This window comes from Diachasma alloeum, unplaced genomic scaffold (genome assembly GCF_001412515.2).
Source record: "Diachasma alloeum isolate Michigan unplaced genomic scaffold, Dall2.0 Dall_scaffold_00339, whole genome shotgun sequence".
NCBI lineage: Eukaryota > Metazoa > Arthropoda > Insecta > Hymenoptera > Braconidae > Diachasma > Diachasma alloeum.
The window spans coordinates 1,001,906-1,022,854 of record NW_021680478.1 but is presented as its reverse complement, the minus strand read 5'-3'; the positions used below and the strand labels follow the sequence as shown (position 1 = coordinate 1,022,854).

General features: G+C 36.7%; 4 protein-coding genes across 5 annotated transcripts; 2 read left to right on the top strand and 2 right to left on the bottom strand.

The window, feature by feature from the left end:
- Nucleotides 1-2,069: 2,069 nt before the first annotated feature.
- Nucleotides 2,070-5,107, bottom strand: LOC107040601 (facilitated trehalose transporter Tret1). Its single transcript, XM_015260741.1, has 3 exons — nucleotides 5,015-5,107; nucleotides 4,870-4,959; nucleotides 2,070-4,032 (listed from the first exon to the last, which is right to left on the bottom strand). The coding sequence occupies exons 2-3, from the start codon at nucleotides 4,931-4,933 to the stop codon at nucleotides 2,612-2,614; spliced, it is 1,485 nt and encodes a 494-aa protein (XP_015116227.1). The 5' UTR covers nucleotides 4,934-4,959; nucleotides 5,015-5,107; the 3' UTR covers nucleotides 2,070-2,611.
- A 2,427-nt stretch (nucleotides 5,108-7,534) lies between these two features.
- Nucleotides 7,535-13,379, top strand: LOC107040595 (tetraspanin-31-A). 2 transcript variants are annotated; one of them, XR_001461022.1, is made up of 8 exons: nucleotides 7,535-7,626; nucleotides 7,716-7,886; nucleotides 8,434-8,601; nucleotides 8,687-8,785; nucleotides 8,878-9,006; nucleotides 10,130-10,261; nucleotides 10,921-11,045; nucleotides 12,205-12,289. XR_001461022.1 is itself a non-coding variant. In XM_015260734.1 (7 exons), the coding sequence occupies exons 2-7, from the start codon at nucleotides 7,827-7,829 to the stop codon at nucleotides 12,301-12,303; spliced, it is 687 nt and encodes a 228-aa protein (XP_015116220.1). In that variant the 5' UTR covers nucleotides 7,535-7,626; nucleotides 7,716-7,826; the 3' UTR covers nucleotides 12,304-13,379. The 2 variants fall into 2 exon arrangements, 1 of the variants encoding a protein (XP_015116220.1); XM_015260734.1 differs by lacking the exon at nucleotides 10,921-11,045 and having other exon boundaries at nucleotides 12,205-13,379.
- A 542-nt stretch (nucleotides 13,380-13,921) lies between these two features.
- LOC107040602 (exonuclease 3'-5' domain-containing protein 2) lies at nucleotides 13,922-17,518 on the top strand. Its single transcript, XM_015260742.1, has 4 exons — nucleotides 13,922-14,420; nucleotides 14,609-14,750; nucleotides 15,315-15,614; nucleotides 16,094-17,518. Exons 1-4 carry the CDS (start codon nucleotides 14,095-14,097, stop codon nucleotides 17,219-17,221), a joined length of 1,896 nt encoding a protein of 631 aa, XP_015116228.1. The 5' UTR covers nucleotides 13,922-14,094; the 3' UTR covers nucleotides 17,222-17,518.
- Nucleotides 17,519-18,013: 495 nt separating this feature from the next.
- On the bottom strand, nucleotides 18,014-18,774 carry LOC107040612 (mitochondrial import inner membrane translocase subunit Tim16). Its single transcript, XM_015260754.1, has one exon. The coding sequence runs from the start codon at nucleotides 18,597-18,599 to the stop codon at nucleotides 18,210-18,212; it is 390 nt and encodes a 129-aa protein (XP_015116240.1). The 5' UTR covers nucleotides 18,600-18,774; the 3' UTR covers nucleotides 18,014-18,209.
- Between the last annotated feature and the right edge of the window lie 2,175 nt (nucleotides 18,775-20,949).

The following is a 20,949-nucleotide window of genomic DNA, read 5'->3' as shown; positions in this document are numbered from 1 at the left end:
TTAATTTTTTTAATTTTACTGAAAAACCTAGGAAATTTGATAGAAAATTCTATTATATGTCCATTAAAATTCTGTCAGTTTTTAGAAAATTAGAAGAATAAAGAGAATTTATACTAATTGAATTTTTGAGTTTGAATTTTTATACAAATTTGGAGAATTAGTAGAATTGCATCTTTCTATGCAACATTTTGTGTTAAAAATCCTCGGAATAAATTTTCTAAAATGGTTCAACTCTACTTTTCTTTGCTCTTCATTAAAAAAATCTAACAAAAGAAAAGAGAAAAGAAGCTGAAAGAAATGAAAAGTTAAAGTTAAAAGGTGTTAAAGTTGAATAGAAATGAAATAGAATTTTCTAGTGAATTGACTAGTTTTTTCAACGAAATTATTAAATTCGCTGCAGATAACTAGACGAAAATTATTTCTCTCGATTGATGAAATTTCAAAGAATAAAAACATTTCATGTGGTTCTAGAGAGCAAATGTGCCCAGACATTTTTTTACTTTCACAGAAAACTAGTAAATTCCATGAAAAAATCTATTGGATTTCCATTGAAATTCTATTAGTTTTCAGCCGAAAATTACCAATAGATATTACTCTACAGGGAAAACCAGCAGAATTTGATCTTTCTATACAACACTTTCCATAAAAAATCCTCGAAATAAATTTTCTAAGAAAACCAAACAAAAAAATCTTGGAAAATGTAAGACGAGGAGTTTCTGCAAAATATTATTCAAAATATTTCAATAGATCAAGTTACATGGAAAATCAAATTGTATTGATTTTTTTCTACAGAATAATCTCCATCGAACATTTCTACTGAAAAAAACGATCAGGTGAGCTGAGGAACTTTTCCTCGTAGCCCACGTCATTACCGAGATAATTCCACTCGAATCAAGTGAACAATCGAATCGTCCGATTAATTCGAGAATCGTTAAGTAACGTGTGTTTCAGTCGTTTTGTCGGACCCTGCCTCAAAGGGAACAAAAAAGATCTTGATATAATCGTCGATAAATCCATAAAAAAGCATAGATATTACCGACGATGAATAAATAACTTAACGACTAATTACAAATTATCAGTCTCAATATTCTTACACCCTGCCTTAAAGGGATGAGAAGATGGTCATGCGAAATTGCTCTGCACACAATGTAAGTTGTTGGTAACATGGTAGTGGCCGTTATCGATTATTCTATTAGATAGATTGATTAGAGTAATAACCACGTTTTTCTAAATACGTACAACTGCTCGAGTTATTCGGTCTCAATTGGTCGTAATGACGTTTCAGGGCCGCTATATGTTCACTGATTTATCCGGCAAATGCGTGAGACACCCGACAATTGAGCAGTATCAACAAGTTGATGAATAGTACGTACGTACGCAGAAAAAAAAACGTTAATTCTTGAATCGAAATAGTTCATTTCGCGATTCAATTAACGTTACTTCGCTTATTTTTTTTTGATTATGTAAAGGGGGGGAATAATCGTTCAACTTGGAGAAAGCTGGGTCGTCATAATTGGATTTTTGCATGAAGTTTTTTCATTGAATGAAAATCGAATATAAAACTTGAAGGGAAGACATTAAATGAGATAACGAAAAAACTAGTCTTCCATCGTGAATATCTCCTGACCAAACGACGCAATTTGGAAGAGTCACATCTCATTTTGAAGCTTGAAAAAATATCTCGAAAATGAAAAAAAATGGGGAAATTTCACTCTGCCGTTCTCGCGTTATGGGCGATTGAGTACGGTCCGTTTCACCTCACGAATCGAATTCAATGAAAAAACTTCACGCAAACCTCCAATCACGGATGAAAAAGTTTAGTAGAAAAACCTAGTGAATTCGCTAGACAAATCTATTGGATTTCTATTGAATTTTCGATTAATTTTTGGCCGATTCTACTGAAATGTTTAATAGAAAATATTCTATAGAAAAATCAAAAGAATTCGATTTTCCTATAAAACTTATTCTACTGAGATATTTTCTACAGATTTTCCTCGGCTCCAATTTTCCAAGTTTGTCGCTTGATTTTCTTGATGCGAAGAAAAGAAAAATAGAATGAAAAATCTTGGGAAATTTGAGCCAAGGAAATTCAATAGAAAACATCTGAAGAGAATAAGCTACATAGAAAAATCAGATTCTATTCGCAGCAAAAACGAATGTCTGATTTTCGCATACCTTTTGTAGACATTTTTCAGACACTAAAAAACGTCTGAATAAAATGAAAATTTGTCTGAATTTCAACCATGAATTAGGATGGTTAGACCTGTTCGTCTGAAATTCAGACAAATTTTCATTTCATTCAGACATTTGTTAATGTCTGAAAAATGTCTACAAAAGGTGTGCGAAATTCAGGCATTCGTTTTTGCTATGTCGACTTTTTCGGTTGAATAACTTAACTTTTGACGTTATCTATCGCAAGAAATATACATTCTTACAAATGGCAATTGCCTTCAGCCTATTCTATTGAATATTTTCTACTGAATATTCCAAAAGAATCGGCCAAAATCAAATAAGAAGTTCCTTAAAAATCCACTAGAATTTCCCAACGAATTCGCTGGTATTTCTACAAAACTTTGTCCCCCGTGATAAATTAAAAATCAATCCAAAGCCCTCAGAAAACACTGCTGACATGGATTTCACTGAAGACCCCCTCCTCAACAGTGGTGGCCTTCTCCCTCCTCCTGCTCCTCTCAGCCTTGGAGCAATTGAGCTCCTCCTGAATCTCAAACAACGACTTGCCCTTGGTCTCCGGTACCCAGAAGAATATAAAAATAATCCCGACAAAGCAAGAAGCGCCAAATCCCCCGAGAGAAGTGTAAATCCCCCAATGATCAGTGATCACCTGATGCATCTTCGAGACAATGAACGCCAGCAAAGAGGCCCAGAGTGACGCCAGCGATACAGCAATGCCTTTGACATTAGTGGGAAACAATTCCCCAAGCATCATGTACGACAATGGGCTCAACCCCAAAGCCACACTCAGCTCGTAGCATATGACTGATACATCCAGAACCCATCCAACGTCTCTCAACTCCTTCTCCATCTTCAAGAAGAACTTGATAAAGTAGAAGATGCCAGCAATTGTCAAGGAAACTCCAGAGAAGAACGTGGTGATGAGTAAAAGAGGTCTCCTGCCAAGTCTGTCAACGAGAATAGCAGCTCCGATGCCGGCGATTAGTTGAACGACACTCAGAATGATGACAGCAATTCCCGGTGACAGGCCCGAATTGCTCTCGCCGATGATCTCCTGAGTGTAGGATTCTATGGCAGCTAGTCCAGAGAACTGGAGGACAACTTGTAGTCCAAAGCTGACGATGACGGCCTTTCGATTGCCCCTGGTGTCGAAGAGGTCCCAGAAGTGTCCCCTGTTCGTCATGTCGTTGATGACTGTCTTCGCGATCTGATCGAGATTCTCCTCGAGGGCTTCGTTGCTCTCTGGTGGATCGCTGTACTGCTTCAGCTGTTGGAGATTCCTGGCAGCCCCCGCCCGGTCGTTCTTCATCATGAGGTAATACGGGGACTCCGGCATGAAGGCAAAGGTCACGAAGAAGAGGAGGGGAATAACGGCGCAGGAGTAGGCGAGGTACTCGTAGGGGACAAATGGACCGATTGCGTGGGCGTAAAGTTCACCGAATGTCACCATCAGCTTGATGAAGGAACCCAGAGTGCCGCGGATGTTCTTGTCCGCTATTTCACCGATGTACATCGGGCAAACGACGTAGACCACACCCTGGCCGACGCCGCTGATGAAGCGAGAGGCGTAGAGGATGTAGGGGTTCCACGCGACTATTATCAAGATCCAGCCAGCCAACAGGGGTAAGCCGGACACCAGGAGACTAGTCTTACGACCGTATCGATCTACGATTAAGGCTGCGATCAAACTCCCTGGGATTGTGCCCAGGAGGTAGAAGGAGGCGATCCAGGAGGCGTCGTCCGAGCTCAGGGGAATTGATGAGGCGTTGGATTTTAGGTACGGGAGGCTTGGCGATGTCCAGCCGATGTGGGAGCCAGTTATCGCGAGGGATATTGTGGCTGGAATGGTAAATTTTAGATTGAAGTGGATTTAGAGAGGCACTGGGACAAAGTCGGCATGATTTATCTAAAAATTCAAGCAAAATTGTTCTTCGAAAATCATGGGATTGTGAATTATAATAACTTCCCAAACGTTTCACGAATTATTCTAGGAAATTTTAATTATGCAGAAGACAATTAACACATTTAGAGTTGCTATATTAGAAGAAATCAGTTGATGATAGAATAATGAAAACCGATGATTTTTTTCTATAACAAATTAAAGGAAAGATTGCAAAATAAAAAGAATTCGCAATAGAATTAATGAATAACTCTCGTCGAAAAATATTCGGATTCAATTTCAATGTGTGATTAACAGAATGCCCAAGGGATAAAAACTGATTTGATATTTGATAAAATATATGTAAAAAATCAAGTAAAATTTTTTATTGAAAATCATAGAACTATAAATTATGATAATTTTCCAGATGTTCCACGAATGATTCCAAGACATAATAATTATATAGAAGATAATTGACATAATTGAAACTTTTAGAGCTGTTGTATTAAAAAAATTAGTCGGCAGTAGAATAATAATGAGCTATCATTTTTTTCCGTTCACAATCCCAGGAAAAAAATGTGAAATTGCAAAAAAAAATACAGTTGACAATAGAATTCATGAATAATCGAATTCAAAGTTGCAAAATGGAAAATAACCGTGTACCTCTCCATTAAATTTCAATAACCATCCAACATTCAATATCCGACATCCAAAAGTATCCGGATCCAATTTAAATTTATGATAAATAGAACAGAATGCCCGAGGGATTTGCATTAATTCCGGGATTAAGCACTCACCAGTTATAGCTGCGAGATACTGCGGCCACTGCTTCGTGTCTTTGTTGTTATTATGTACCTCCATTCTATCGTTTTCTTCAGACCATAAGACTAAAAAATTATAATTTATTGCAAGAACACTGAATAAGTGAATTTTTCAACTTACAATAACGAAGAGAGTTTTCGGGACTATTAAGACACTAGGCTGGCACGATTAAGATCGATTCGCAGGTATCGAAACGATCGACCAGAGCCCGAGACAGTGGATGATTCTTATTAGACGTCAAAGACGCCGGGCGAGTAGATTTTATACTCAGTCGTTTGAACTCGTTTATCGGTGTTAGTCTTTATTCTACTGTCATGTTTCACTCCTCTCGGCTCTTATTACGTGTTATGGAGACGCCGATTAAACAAGACAATTAGTGGAGTTACATATTGGGAGAAACAGTGATGAAATTTGTTCGGATGAACATTATCAATTTTTCAATGAGCTTATGACACTGACGGATCTATTAAATGGGAAACTTAATGGATTTTCTAGAAAATTCTACGGAAATTCCATTTTTCCTCGCGTTCAATGAAAAATCAGTTGATATTGTTTCTAGCTCTAGATTATTCTGTTATATTTTTGTTGTCCCATTAGAATTTTTGGGCATGCATTTTCCGAATTTCAGTTGATATGTCGATTTTTGCAAAAATGAGAGTACTAACATGGATTTTGAGGGAAAAATCGAAGAATGGAAATATTTCGAAAACTTTGTATGAACGGTTATGCATATTTAGATTGATTGAGATAGAAGACATCGGGACAAATATTTTCAAAAACAAAAAATTGAAATCGTTTGAATAGTTTTTGAGATATTTGCGAAAAACGATTTAGAAACAAATGGCGATTTCTCAAAAACGGCGGGATCGATTGGATCGAAATTTCGCACAGAGTTCGATCTCATTAATACCTATAATCTGACAAAATTTCAGATTTTTGGAATCATTTTAGTCCTTTAGTTCTTCAATTTTCTAAAAATTGATTACCAGGTGGACATCCGTATTTTCAAACTTCGTATTTTCAAGCTTTAAACCATATTCTACATCATTTCCAAACAAAATTAGAGAATCTAAAAATAGAACGATTACAATGCTGCCGTTGGGAAGCAAAAATTGAAAAAAAATATGGAAAAATGAATCTGTTGACTTTGCGTCGTCAAATGCTTATTAAAAAAATTCCGCGCAAAAAATAATTTTTTAAATATAATTGCCCTGGAATTGTGATAAAACTCAGACAAACCGCTTGATTCGCCTCTAAGGTTTTTTATACATGAGAAAACATGTGTTTCATATGAACGACAGAAGTCATGTTGAATGATCATTGAATTATTCCATCCTGTCACCTGTTCAAATGTTTTCATTCACATTTTTTTTTTGATTTTTGGAGCGTCCTGATGAAACAGATGATTTATCAGTACCGAATAATTTCATAATGCGCAATTTGTCATGAATTCTTATCAGAAGTCATCACCTTGTAGAATCCACAGGTGCGTTCAAACATTTGTTCTGGAATTTTCATAATTTATTTTCGCATTTTCTAGCGGAAAGTTTGCTGTTTTTCATTGCTGCATACGATAATTAAATGTCCGATAGGAAAATCGACATATTTGTAATGTGAATTATTCCATCACCATTTCACCTGTTCAAATGTTATCATTCAGATTTTTCGGAAATTTTCGGCCGAAGCCTGATGTAATCGATACGAATGCCCCCACAATGCGCTATTTCTGATGAATTCTTATCGAAACTCATCTGTTGGAATTTCAATAATTTTTTTTTCCAATTTCCAACGGAAATTTTGCGGCTTCTCATTGTTGCGGAGGATGTAGGATAATCAAACGTCTGATACGCGATTATAAATAGCGAAATTGACATAATTATTATGTGAATACTACGCCTTCCCTGTTTGTATCTGAAAATACAAAATTCCTCTCAATTATAGTGTACGTCACGCAGGTAATCCCGGGTAAACATTGTGATCAGTCCCGTGAATTCAACCGGAATACAGAGGAAATCATCTTGAAGCTTCGAGAATTTCAATTGAAATAACTGAGAGAATGCTTTTACGAATATCCAAGCACTTTGGCGATTTTTTCTCCAAATGATTTTCTACTTTAGCAGTCAAACATCAGAGCTTCCATTTGAGCTCCATTTGACCCGCAATTTTCTGAACTTTTACAATGATTTTATTACTATTAGTAGCTCAGCCCATCGAAAGTGGTAGAGCTACTTTTTGGCGCCTGTCAGACTTGAGCATACACCGTTCAGCCTCATTCACATCATAAATTAATTAAAGCTGTGCAAACAGAGGTGATAAGACTGCCGTCTTCCGCTCTAATATTCCATAAATATCAGCCAAACAAAGAGCATCAATTACCCCTCATCAAGTTGAAATAATTCAGACTTAAAAATGAAAACTTCAAGTTTGAATTATTTTAATCGAGACTTAACGCGATTGTAATTACAAACTGGAACATGAGGAGTGACGGGTGTACGTATGCTCCGAAATGATGAACAGAGATATCGATCCAGAACACCTTATGCGCCACAATCCGCTCAGGAGAGAGAAAGAGAGAGACAGAGACAGAGACAGAGAGAGAGAGAGAGAGAGAGAGAGAGAGAGAGAGAGAGAGAGAGAGAGAGTCTGTGTGTCAGCTGAGGCACTTGGAAGTACACCACCGCCAAAAGGTCGAGCACGATTGGCCTCCATGTTGAAACTCGCTGATATAAACCGTACGACAATCACATCTATTTGTTTTAATTAAATTCCATGAATATTAATAAGTCTATAGTTTCCCCGAATCATTCAATTGTGCTTGCAGTGGTGGTTGATGAACGAGAGTGAGGGGCTTGATGTTACACTAAATGACTATCTGAACAGTTTGGGAAGAGGAAACGTTCATTAGGTACTGGGATAAAGGGGGATTGATAAGATGTGTGGCAGTTTCACGTGCTCCAAAAATGCTCTGACAGCATTGAACATTCTTTACATCGTAAGTTTGATTTTTGTGGGGATTGAAGGTTAATTAAGGGCTTTCAAGGGATTTTTACAGCTGCAGATTAGACATACTAGTATAGCTTTGTAGATTATTAATTATTGAAGTTGAAAGATTAGTTGTAAAGAGATTTTTTTGGAAACTCATTGAACTTTTAAAAATGATTTTCATGATAATTGATTGTTTACAAATTAATTATGAAAATGTAATTATAAAAATTACAATTTTTTAGTCATTCGATTCTAAAAAAAAAATCGAAGTTATTCAAATTACAATTTGCAACAGATTTTTTAACATTTTCTTTTTTATGGAAATTGATTAAACTTTCAAAAATATGATTTTCATATCAATTCATTGTTTAATTCTTCATGAAAATATTATCATCAACAATGACAATTTTGTGATCATTTCAGATTATTAAAAAATCTAACAGTGAAATTTAGATTTTTAAAATGCAAGAAAAAAAAATCATCGCAGAATGCTCGGCAATAGAGATCCAAACGAAATCCTCCCCCAAATAATTAATGATTACTATTGATTTCAGGTTGTAGCATTTATCTTGATTGGAGTTGCTGTCTATGGAAGGGCATCAGCCCTCGTGACAAATCTCCCCATTATCGGGGGGATTCTTGCCTGCGGAGTTATTCTAATTCTCATATCAATACTAGGGCTCATTGGGGCAGTCAAGCATCATCAAGTGCTTCTCTTCTTCGTATCCTTTTTCATGAGAATCTAAACAAAAAAAACGATGCAGCAGAAGATGTCGACATGTTTTTCTTGACAATTGTGTTCAATAGTACATGCTCATTCTCTTCCTGCTGTTCCTGGTTCAGTTCAGCATCGCCTGTGCATGTCTCGCCGTTAATACTAAACAACAGGAGGAATTGGCTGAGCAGGTGATGAATATACGGAAATTCTCGTGCTTCTCGATGTTATTACGATGGGATGAGGCGTATTATTCATTTTGTTGCATAATTTTTTTTCGCAGGGATGGAAACGCGTTGGCCCTCATATCAAGGAGCAAGTCCAGACAACATTCACTTGCTGTGGATTCAACAGTTCGATGGGAGCAATCGATGATCCTGCGATGAGCCATCCTTCATGCGAAGTCGTGAACGTACGTCGTACATTAATAAAGATTAAAGTCCGGGTGGATTATCTTTCGAACGTGATCTTGGTTATTTTTGCTTCAGATTGGAAGAATTGCAGTCCTTCGATTTTTACATTTTCTAATTTTAATTGGAAATGATGTAGAATGGTTTGCAAACGTAAAAATATTAAGTTTGGCGACCATGGCTGAATGTAACCGCGTCCACCGCCACCTTTCCAATGATCAATTTTTAGAAAATTGAGAAATTAAGTGGCTAAAATAATTCCCGAAAATCTGAAATTACGTCAGATTATAGGTCTTAATGAGGACTAACTCTGTGCAAAATTTCAACTCGATCGCTCTAATCATTTTGGAGAAAAAGCCATTCGTTTTTAAATCGTTTTCCGCAAATATCTTCAAAACTAGTGGGCCGATTTCGATTTTGTTGTTTGCGAAATATTCGCTTCGCTGCCTTTTGTTCAAATCAATCAAAACATATATACCATTCACACAAACTTTTCGAGATATTCCCGTTTTTCCGTTTTTTTCATAGACAAAAATTTGTAAAACACTCTAGCTTGCGCGAAAATCGAGGTATCAACTTGAAATTTAGCCAGAAAATATATATACTCTCATACGAAGTCCTATTCTAAAAAGAACATACTTAAAGTCGATAACTATCGATATCTCACAAGTCTGTCACGCTTATTCCTCATTGGTTCCTCAGTCGGCATATTTAATTCATGATTAATTTAATTTGGAGATTTTCAGTTATGATTATACGTAATTATATTATACGTATCTAAAAAAACCAAACACCTACTGGAAAATGTTCCTAAGGACTCCCTCAATCCCCTCAAAAATCACCAGCCCCCAGGGAAACGTACTTGAGGGTAGTACAAGGGTGAAAAGTTCATTTTTTGCGATTTTCACACAAAAAAAATTTTTTTGAACGTGATATATCTAAAAAAAACCAAACAACTCCTACTGATGTAAAATCCAATGGAAATTGTGATATATTTTACATTATGAAGATGAAAAAACTATCGAGATAAAGTTCGAAAGATAATCCACCCGGCCCTTGAAGCTGCATAATTCTGTGCATTCGTGAATAACGAAAGCTCCACAATTTGTTGGATTAATGTTACAGAAAATGTGCTGTCCAGGCCCTAGTCTCGACCCAGCCTGTTCGTGCAAACCCTGCATGGAAAAACTTCAGTCAACGATTGATTATGCATTTAAACTCTGCGGGGGCATTGGTTTATTCTTCAGCTTCACTGAGGTAATGCAACTTGTCTCAAATTATTCGTTCATCTGATGGATAACCATTTGTGATCTTCTGAAATATTAATCTCTGCCCTCTCTGTCATTCACGATTTTTATATCATGATGATAATGTCAGTGTTAGAAATAATGTGACTATGTTTGTTGTGTCACGTGTGGAGAAATATTACAAACATATTTAGTTCCTTACGAATTTCATCCATATTGAATTGACAAGAGAATTTTTCAAAACGCATTCAATTTTTAAACAGCAATAACGAGATATTGGAAGTGTGAGATTTTTTTTCTTCATTTTGAAGATGTTTTTTCAGAATTGGAAATGATATTTGATCAGTAATTGAAGTACTTTTGTTTTACTTTACTTCTCACGCATAGCAAAATTTTATAGAAAAATCTGACGAAAAAATTCCATTGAATTTTTATTAAATTTTGTATTAGTTGCTAGCTGATGCGATTGAAAATTTCTACAGCTTATCTACAGGTTTTTTTTTCAGTAGAAATTTTCAATTAAAAATATTCTATAAAAAAAATCAATAGAATTCTATTTTTCTACACAACTTATCTTTCTACTTCATTTCTCAACACGTGCAGTAGTGGATGCTAACCCACGAAAAAAAAACTGGCCAAGAAAACCGAAAAATAATTCTAAATTTGCAGTTTGTCGGTGTGTGGTTGACGGTGCGCTACAGGAACCAGAAAGACCCGAGAGCTAATCCTAGTGCTTTTCTCTAGTCTAATATCTCCATGACCCCTGTCATCTTGCACGACACGCTAACTAGATGGTGGGTGTGGGTTTATCTGTTTAGAAATATCATTCTACCACGTGCAAAAAAAATATCATAAAAACGTACATACATAACGAATTCCCTGGAAAATTCGAAAAAAATCAACGAAATTCCATTTTTCCATACAATTTATTCTATTGAGATATTTTCTACAGAGAATACCTCAGCGGGAATTTCCTGTGTTTTGTTGTTTGAGTTCCTTAATGAAAAGAGAATGGAAGCAATGAAAAAATTGAGAAAATTCATGTCGAGAAATTTATACAGAAAAAGTCTCAAAAGAAAAGTTGCATAGCAAGGTGGAATTGTAGTTTTTTTTAAGGATATCCAAGTTCTTTGACTATTTTTTCTCCGGTGAAATACTTTTCTACTTTTAAAGTCAACATCAGAGCTTTCATTTGAGCCCCATTTGACCCCAAGTTAGAAAACATTTTAAAAATCTGAAATAAAAAGAAAGTTTACTTTTGATGAAAGATTGATAAAATAATTTAAAAATTTCAATTAAGAAAATTACGAGTATTTTCTATAAATAATTTATACACAATCAATTTTTCAACATAAAAATCGTTTGCTTGGAATCGTAACAAATTTAGTCATTCAGAATTTTACCAGAAATTGATTTTATGCCTAAAAAAATTAGTTTTCTGAAAGTTTAAAAATTTTAATCATTTATCTATAAACAACGAATGTTTAAAAAAAATGATGATTCTGTGAAAAATGTAATTTTAATGACGCTGAATATTCATGATTTTTTTTTTCAATTTTTTCTCACACAATTTAATTGACAAATTTGATGAGTGAAAAGGGTTGAAAATTTAATATTTCACTTTGACGAATTCGATGATTGAGAAAATACTTGGATATCCTCAAAATAACTTTCTATTGGACATTTTCAATTAAAAAAAGCACAGTAAAGCTGCGAAATTATTCAATAGAATCATCCAAAAACCAATAGAATTGTCAATAGAAATGCAAAAAAAATCCAACAGAATTTTCTATCGAATTCCCTAGGTTTTTCTGTGTAATTTTTCGTCCGTGACATCATACACGTACACGTAACTGTGCTGTTTATTACCCAGCAAATAACAAATGCATGCCTGACACCACCAAAGCCCACGATTTAACGAGTTGATTCCACATTTTGGGGATTTTATTGTAGGTGATCGCTGCATTTCTGGCGAGACGCTATCGCAATCAGTTGAATCCAGATGGAAAAGCTGCGAGATCATTGTTCCCGAGACTCAATTATGTTCATTGATTTATGATGAGGGAAATTTGTCTACCTAACGAACAAATGGAAATCCAGAAATGCTAATCAAAATTCCGAGAAGAATATACATATAAATACGTTTCGTGTGTTATAGAAACTATAAAAAGTATCGCATTTTAGGTGACAGGACCATTTTCTTGTTTTCACTGTAAAAAACGAGAAAAAATAGACACATCTGACTGTTTTTAAAATGTTGATAACTCGTTGTTGTTTTCAATGATGAATTTTTCATGAAAGGAGATGATCTTTTCGTGAAATTCCATGTGTTTGTTCATCGAAAATATATTATTGTCATTTTTAACGAGCTTAGACTGAGCTGTAGGGGAGGGTGGGGTAAAATGGACACTTCTGACTTTTTTTCTAATCTTTATAGCTCAAGAACAAATTTATCACAAAGGGAAACAATTGTCTCTCCATGGAAAAAAAAATCATTCCTTTCCATTGAAAATTAAATGAGCTATTGTTATTTTGAAAAAACTCAAGTGTCCATTTTTCCGCATTAGCCCCTATTCATTTACGAGTTGTAAATATTTTTGAGAAAGTCAAGAGTGTTTTTTTTCTTTGGATACCTTATTGGAGTCATACGTAATTTTTGTAAACATCGACATCTAATTTTCGATAATCTCGAAACGTGTAAATCTTTTGGAATGTAATAATAGTCGTAATGTGTGCTCTAGTCAGCCACGGATAATAGTCTTAGAGCCATGAGGACAAGAACAAGAACAATATAAACCTTGAAGCGCCTTTCAATCGAGGAGTCTCGAGATTTTACGCGAATTCATTGTTTTTCGAATTTTGTATGATTTTCCCTGTTTTTTTTATGTATCAGAGAGGGAGGTGTATCGGTTTATCGAGACTGATGAATTATTGTTGTCAATTAATATCGTTTATTATTTTTAATTCTTCCTTCTGACTGGATTATTATACTGTTACACAATAATAGTGTCAACTTTAGGTGTAGGCGCAGCATTTCAACATGACGTTCAGTTCATTGTGTTGAGTGTCTAAATTTGCTTCACGTTTGTGCAATAAACGATGATAATAAAAGGAAATTATGAACAGAATGCAGTTGGCTAGATTTTTTTCTCAAGGATTCGACAAAAATCGATTGATCAACAGCCTTCCAACCGATTCCACGTGTAGACTAAATAATTGCCAAGGTTAAAATTTATTTAACAAAGGTAGGAAAATATATTTAAGAGCTTTTTCAAACCTATTTCTCGTGGAGGCTGAGCAGATGGGGGTTTTACCCCTGAGATTCTAGCAAAAAAAATTGGTAAAATTTTTCGTTAACTCAATTATCTCAATTATTGATTGATGAAATAATTCGAAATTTGAAAATGTAATTTAATAATTAAAAAATTGAGTAATATTAATCAATTGACTAATTTCAAATTTAACTTAATTAAACATTTATGATTAAATTTTTAGGGTGGTGTCTACTGGAATTGCTTGCAAAATTGCAAAAAAAAATGGCAAAATGTTTCCCGAAATTTAAAAAATCCACTCAATACATATATCGACGACCGGTATCCTCCTGCCTAACCGTCGACCACCGACTCCCAAAAGCCCTCAACAAACCTGGACAAACCACAGTCCCCTCAGTCGCATCTGTTTCCTCACCGCGTGTGTCCACTACTGGACATCCCGAGGCACTTTATCACCTAATATGTAGATTTTTCCCCATAACTTAACAAATTTCTCTTTTAATTACTCTCGCGCTTTATGTAATTACGTGTCTCCGTGTTACTCGATAATTTATTTATTAAATTCCCTCTAATGTTTAGACATTCAGTTTTAAAAGCAATCCGCGTGCTTCTCAACGTACTTAGTCTATCGTTTTGTTTATCCGCCTCGAGTATTTATTTATTGTCCATAAAAATATTAAACATGATATTTGTCTGTGTCACCGCGGGTCTCCTCTATCTCGCCTCCAAATATCGCGACAATGTACTCCGTAGTGTCAAAAATATATGTCACAGCATAACTAGTCCACACGATGATGAAGACACAAAGAATAATAAAAAATGCGTTCTTCCACTCAGCAAAATTATACTGGCAGATTCACCAGAAAAATGTGACTATGCTGTTCAACGTATTCGAAGGTGAGGACACAAATTTTATTTACATTCTATCAGTCTCATCTCCACAATTATTTGTTTTCATTTCAAACTCTATCAGTCGAAGGACAGACCTCTGCTCTCTGTTTTGTGTACATGTCTCACTTGAATTTTATTCGATGCCATGCGATATTTCAGGGAAATTTATAGTCGATGGTTGAATTTTGTTTCAGGAATTTGTGCCATGGTGTTCTCGGCTTCGATTGCGAATGGGTAAACGAAGGCCGGGTTTCATTACTACAACTTGCCACTTATAATGGAGTCTGTGCTTTATTCAGACTTGGGAAAATTGGATATGTTCCACCCAAGCTGAAGGTATAAGTGTTTTTTCATCATTTCAATTTAATTTTGCAGAATATTCTCTTTTTATCAACATTGTCTTCAATTATTTTATGAATTCCCTACTGTTTTCATCATTAAATGCCATCATGAATGTAATTTCATTCTTGAATAAATTTCATGTCCAATCATGAATTTTTAAATCAGTAGCGAAGGGGTAAAACGGTTTAAGTCGACTCATCTCCCAGTTGAGTTTTTGAGGAATATTTCGGAATCTAAGGGAGATAGCGAAATTTTCGTAATTACATTTGTTGTAGCTCTCAACCGGCTCTACAAAAAAGGTTATAACAAAAATTTAGCTATCTCCGTTAGATTCCGAGATATTAATTGAAAACTCGCAATTTTCGAATCTGCATGAAAAATTAGATTTTAATTCTTGTTAATGAGTAGGGCTTATTAAAGTCTCTATTCATGAAAGCATTCATCGAATTCACTTGATTGCAAAGCTTCCATTCGTAAGCAAAAACATCAATATCCTCAAATTTTAACACCAGAGACCGATGAAAAAAATACATTAACGATTGAATCATCATTCAAAAGGAATTATTGTCAAACGACTGCATCTTAAAAGTCGGTGTGGCCCCGTTCGAGGACGGAAGGAAGCTGACAAACGACTACGGATGTCGAGTATTTGGAACTGTTGATCTTCGAACACTAGCCGATGGCCTGGGAATTCCCAGTAGAAAAAGCCTGGCTGCAATGTGCATGCAGTACCTGGGGGTTGAACTCGAGAAGATAATCGAGGTGAGATGCGGCGATTGGGACGCTGAAACCCTAACCGATGAGCAGATGTTCTACGCTGCTTACGATGCTGTTGCATCTGTACTGATTTATCGAGAGGTAAACCCCCTTCTCCCGTTACAATTCAATATTTTAATGATTCAAAATCATAATTAACACGATTTATTCCAATTTCACACTATTCAATTCATTTTTTCATCCATTCAAAAATATTAAATAATGATTGAAGTAATTAAAAACCATGAATTTTCATTTCAAAATAATTGATTTCTAGTTAGCTCATTTCAATGTTCAATTAAGGTGTTTCGGTTGAAAAATCAAAATAATGAAAAACAAATTGGGTATATTTCCGAATATTATTCAAAAACACTCTTTGAAAATGTTCAACTTCTTTCAACGTTCATTTAATTGTACAATCATAATTTTCCGAGACTCCAGGGCTATGTAAACTGAACCGCAATTGGAGATCATTTCACACTATCAAAATAAAAATAAACAACCAAGATCACGTTCGAAAGATTACCCGGGCCTCAACGACAGAAAAAAACCAATTTAAATTAAATTTTCTGATCATCCAGATGCAAAGAACAGTGAAACGCAAGCGTTCGCCGCTCCGCAACCTCCTGCTCTACCTGAAGAGTCTGTACCACCGTCGCTACCACCAAGCGCCGCCCTACAACCACGAAGTCCCCCCAGACCTAGTGGACATAAAGTACCGAGGCACCCCAGAGCCCTCAGCCCCCGAGGCAAACAACAACAACAATCTCACAAAGAACAAGAACTCCCCTCCCCCAAATCCCCAGAAGATCAGCAGTATACCAACGCGAAAGGAGCCCCTCTACCACAACTGTTACTTGCAAGCACCAGACGGTGAGACCCTCTGCACATGTGATCGTAAAAAGGCCGAGTGGTACGTGACCAAGGGCCTGGGGGTGACAGTGAACGAGTCACCTCTCACAGTGAGACTGAACTTCGAGCCCTCAGGGAGAGCTCTGGGTCAAGTGGGCCAGTACTACACGCAGGTCAAGGTCAACCAGTGCGTGGTGTGTGGTGGCCAGGACAAGTTCATTAAGAAGAATGTTGTCCCAAGGGAGTACCGCAAGTACTTTCCCCTCGTGATGAAGGCCCACCAGTCGCACGACGTGTTGCTCCTGTGTCCCACGTGCCACGAGATCAGTAATCGACACGATTTAGACTTAAGAAGACACCTGGCGTCAGTCTGCAATGCTCCATTGTCAAGATCATTGCCTCCATCGAGGGCAGATGCGAGCCATCACAAGAGGAGACTGATGTCTGCTGTGAAGGCACTGAGGGACCCCTCGGCACCCCTGCCGCCTCATCGCAGGCAAGAACTCGAGGCTCGTGTTCTTGAATACACGTCACCGAATTATTCCATCCTCCAGTGTGATCCAGAGGCCAGCGTTCATGTCAGTGATGGGATGGAGTTCACTGGGCCAGTGTCGTCATCGCCTTTACAAGCGAGAGTGACGCCACACGGTCTCAAAGTCGTCGAGTACTTCACTAATTCCCAGAATGGTCTTGTCGCACTGGAGAGAATGTGGAGGGAACACTTTCTCACCACTATGAGGCCCAAGTTTTTACCAAAATTGTGGTCTGTACGTCATAATCAGGAACGTCTGGAGATTAGGCAGACGCAGAATAGAATTGAGCCACAGGACGCCAAGGTCGCAGGTCTCGCTAGGTGAATTGTGCGTTTAATTTAGTGATATTTATAATTTTGGGAGGAACAGAATTTTTTGAGGATCTATTAGAGTGAATTGTAGGTTGGTAATTTCGCAGGGACTCGTTTACCAACGAGTACTCTTGCTCTTTCAATTTCCATTTGAAATGTAATGTAATTAGTGAGTATTTATGATTATTAGATATTATGTAAATTTATAAATCAATGAAATTATAAACTTATGTACATAATACTTTAAGAATTAAAAAAATGTAAAAGCGACTGATAAACTTGAAATGAAACAACTACTATTACTTTTTCATTTGAATTATTGAATCAAATCATTTTTCTTTTTCTATAGTAATGGATTTGGAGGAATTAGTGGGCAACATTTAAATTATTTCATCAATTTTTCTGTTGAAATAAACAGTAATTTTTTTCTGATTTTTAAAAGGTTTTCTAAGGGTTCAATATCGAAAGTCAAATTGAGACATGCAAAGTTTAAATAATAAAGTCATTGTAAAATGTCCGGAAACTTAGGGTCACGTGGAGGTTAAATGAAAGCTCTAATGTTCGATTACAAAAGTAGAAAAGCATTTCAAAAAATAGCCAAAGTACTTCGATCTCCTTAAAAAACGTAAAACCACTGTTAAACTTATGTGAAAAAACAACTACTGTTGTTTCATCCTAAACACTGAAGTAATTCCTTTATGACCTTCAAATTTTGACTTTCATCATGTGTATATCGATTCTAAATTTAAATTAATAACTTAATAGAATCAAGAATTTTGAAAAAATTCGTCAAACAAACTCATAAACTGATGCAACACAACTATAGTCCCTTTTATTAAAAAAACCATTGAATTACATACTTCATAATCTCCCTGAAACTTGATAAATCATCAGGTACGTATCGACATCATTTCTCTCGTCATAATGATTTAATTAACTCAATAATATGTACAAATGTGCAGTAGCAATTGTTTGCAGACTAAGAGCCCAAATGACATTCATCATTTCGTCTCGTCCTTGAGAGGTTCTGCGCCCGTTGTTTTGTGACTGTGTTGGAGTTCCTCGTCGATCCTCTCCTTGGCCCTCACGATTTTCGATTGGAGGTAGAATGAGCCGCCCTTGACCCGATCGTTCGCCTCCATGAGGTACTTGTAATTCTTCTCTATGAGCTCCTTCTGGTCTGGCCTCTCGACATTCAGAATTTTCAGGGCCTCCTCCAGGGAGAGTCCAGTCCTGGCGTTTGCTGCTGCCCTTTTAGCACCCTGGGATCCACCCCCAGCCCTCTTAGCCGCCTCCTGACTCGCCGCTATCTCCTGACGCAATGCTCGAGCAAATGCTCTTCCCACTACCTGAGTGCCCAGCACTATTATTTGGGCTATGTACTTTGCCATAACCTGGGGATCGTCTCTTCAATTCTGTTGGGTTTTTCCACTGACCAATTTTACCGGGATCACTGTCGGTGAAGTTCAAAACACTTGGCTTTTTATTTTCCACTCAAGGCGCGCACTTGCTAATTTTCCGTGAAACTTTAGGGTTAGGTCGTTCCATCATTTTTGAAATGATGAACATAACCTCAATCCCTGGGAGAAGAGGACCCAGATGACGGCTTATCTCAGATAATTGGGTTGGATAGGGCGGGAAATGGAGAAGAACAGTTCTTCAATCTTTCGAAAACCGGAAAACCGAAAGAATTGAACGCTCGTTTGTTTGTTCATAACAGAAAATCTCGCATAATCCTTTCATAAAAAATCCAGGGTAACGGTTTTTGAAGCCAATTTATTCGGCGTATTGTGTCATTAGACTTTTTATAAGTGATGATAGCATACATTAAAGATAAAAAGCATGTGGAATCGCCCTCGGACGATGGCCTATTGTAAGGAACTTATTTTTCAAAATTTTTCTTGCAATAAATTCCATAGAGGAGGTTGGGGTAAAACAGCCCCTTTTGACTTTGATTTAAATGTTAATGAGGGGTTAAAATGTTGATGAAATTCAATATATTTTTTTTCAATACAAGTCTTACACTACACTTACATTTTTCAATACAACTCTAAAAGAACAATTCTTTCGTTTTGTGACGAGCCTAAACTGAGCTCAATTGATCAATTTGTGTCTGAGTTATGAATAAATTTAAAAAAGTCTAAAGTGTCCGTTTTACCCCACCCTCCCCTAAAAAAAAATTAACAAATTAAAAAATATGTGACAATGGGCTAGAATGGTCCTTTTTAATCATCAATAGCTCACGATTGTCTGAGTCAATGTTTACGATTTTTTTTCATTTTAAAAAGATATTTTCAAGCTTGAAAGTGTGACCTGATATTCGCACAAATCGTAATATTTGATCGGGAGATATTCATTATATGAAAAGGTCCATTTTAGTTTATGTATTAATTCATTGGAATCACTCACCGGCGTTGGATGAAAACAACAGCTCCGTTTTCACCTCTCCAACCACCTACCGTAATTCTCATCCGTGGGGTTGAATCCTCTCGAACGCACTTACGTCCACAGAACAATTGATTTCACTAATCCAGGATGAACAGCTCGAAATGCATCATTTTTTCTGTGAAAATTGACGCTAAAATCACTAGACACAGCACAATAAGAACTCGGCACTCATAAAAAAAATGAATTTAAGCACTAAACACTTCACTGACACTTCAAACAGAAAAAAAAAATTGTTTGTGGACAGATAAAGTCTGAAGGTTAAATTTTTATCAGTCTTCTGGGCCGTTTGTCACAATATAAAGTCACATTTTTTTGGTTGGAGGTCATAGACTTGATGAATATCTTTGTTAATCTCCACAGGATGCTTCAAATTGGTTTGAATCAGAGATTTGGTGCTTGAAAATTAACACATAATGGCGAAACAATAATCATTTTCACGATTCTTGTCAATTAATTTATAACAATCGGCAACAGAATCCTTCTAAATCTGAAAGGACTTCACACATACCACAAAAACCCTTGTCTAGACTTTCTGAAGGCCCAATGCCAACTGTTTGTGGCCAAACAAAGGCTTCCGGCCGGCGTACTCAGCCCTCTGGGCACCCCAACTCCTTTGTTCACAATGAAAAAATCACAAATCGTCCGATTTTAGATATCAACTCGACAAAAATCACTCAATATGATTCTGGGGACTCAACAAGCTACTGTGTATGCCCAAATAAAGGCTTCCAACCAGCATTTCTGTCCTCTAGGTCCATTCTCGCCCCAAAAACATCACAAATCGTCCGATTCAACTCATCACCTCCATGAAATTCACTCAATTCTAACGACAATAGACACTAATCACAGTAAAGACTCCACAAGCGACTGCTTGTGGCCAAACAGACGCCTCCGGCCGGCGTTCTGAGTCCTCTGGGCACCTCCAACTCCACTATTCACAACAAAAACACGCTAATGTCCTTGTCACAGCACTCAGCCCCCACGAAAATCCATCGCGGACTCCTTTGTACTTAACACGCGACTGTTTATGTCCAAATAAAGGCTTCCAACCAGCATTTCTGTCCTCCAGGTCCATTCTCGCCCCAAAAACATCACAAATCGTCCGATTCAACTCATCACCTCCATGAAATTCACTCAATTCTAACGACAATAGACACTAATCACAGTAAAGACTCCACAAGCGACTGCTTGTGGCCAAACAGACGCCTCCGGCCGGCGTTCTGAGTCCTCTGGGCACCTCCAACTCCACTATTTACAACAAAAACACGCTAATGTCCTTGTCACAGCACTCAG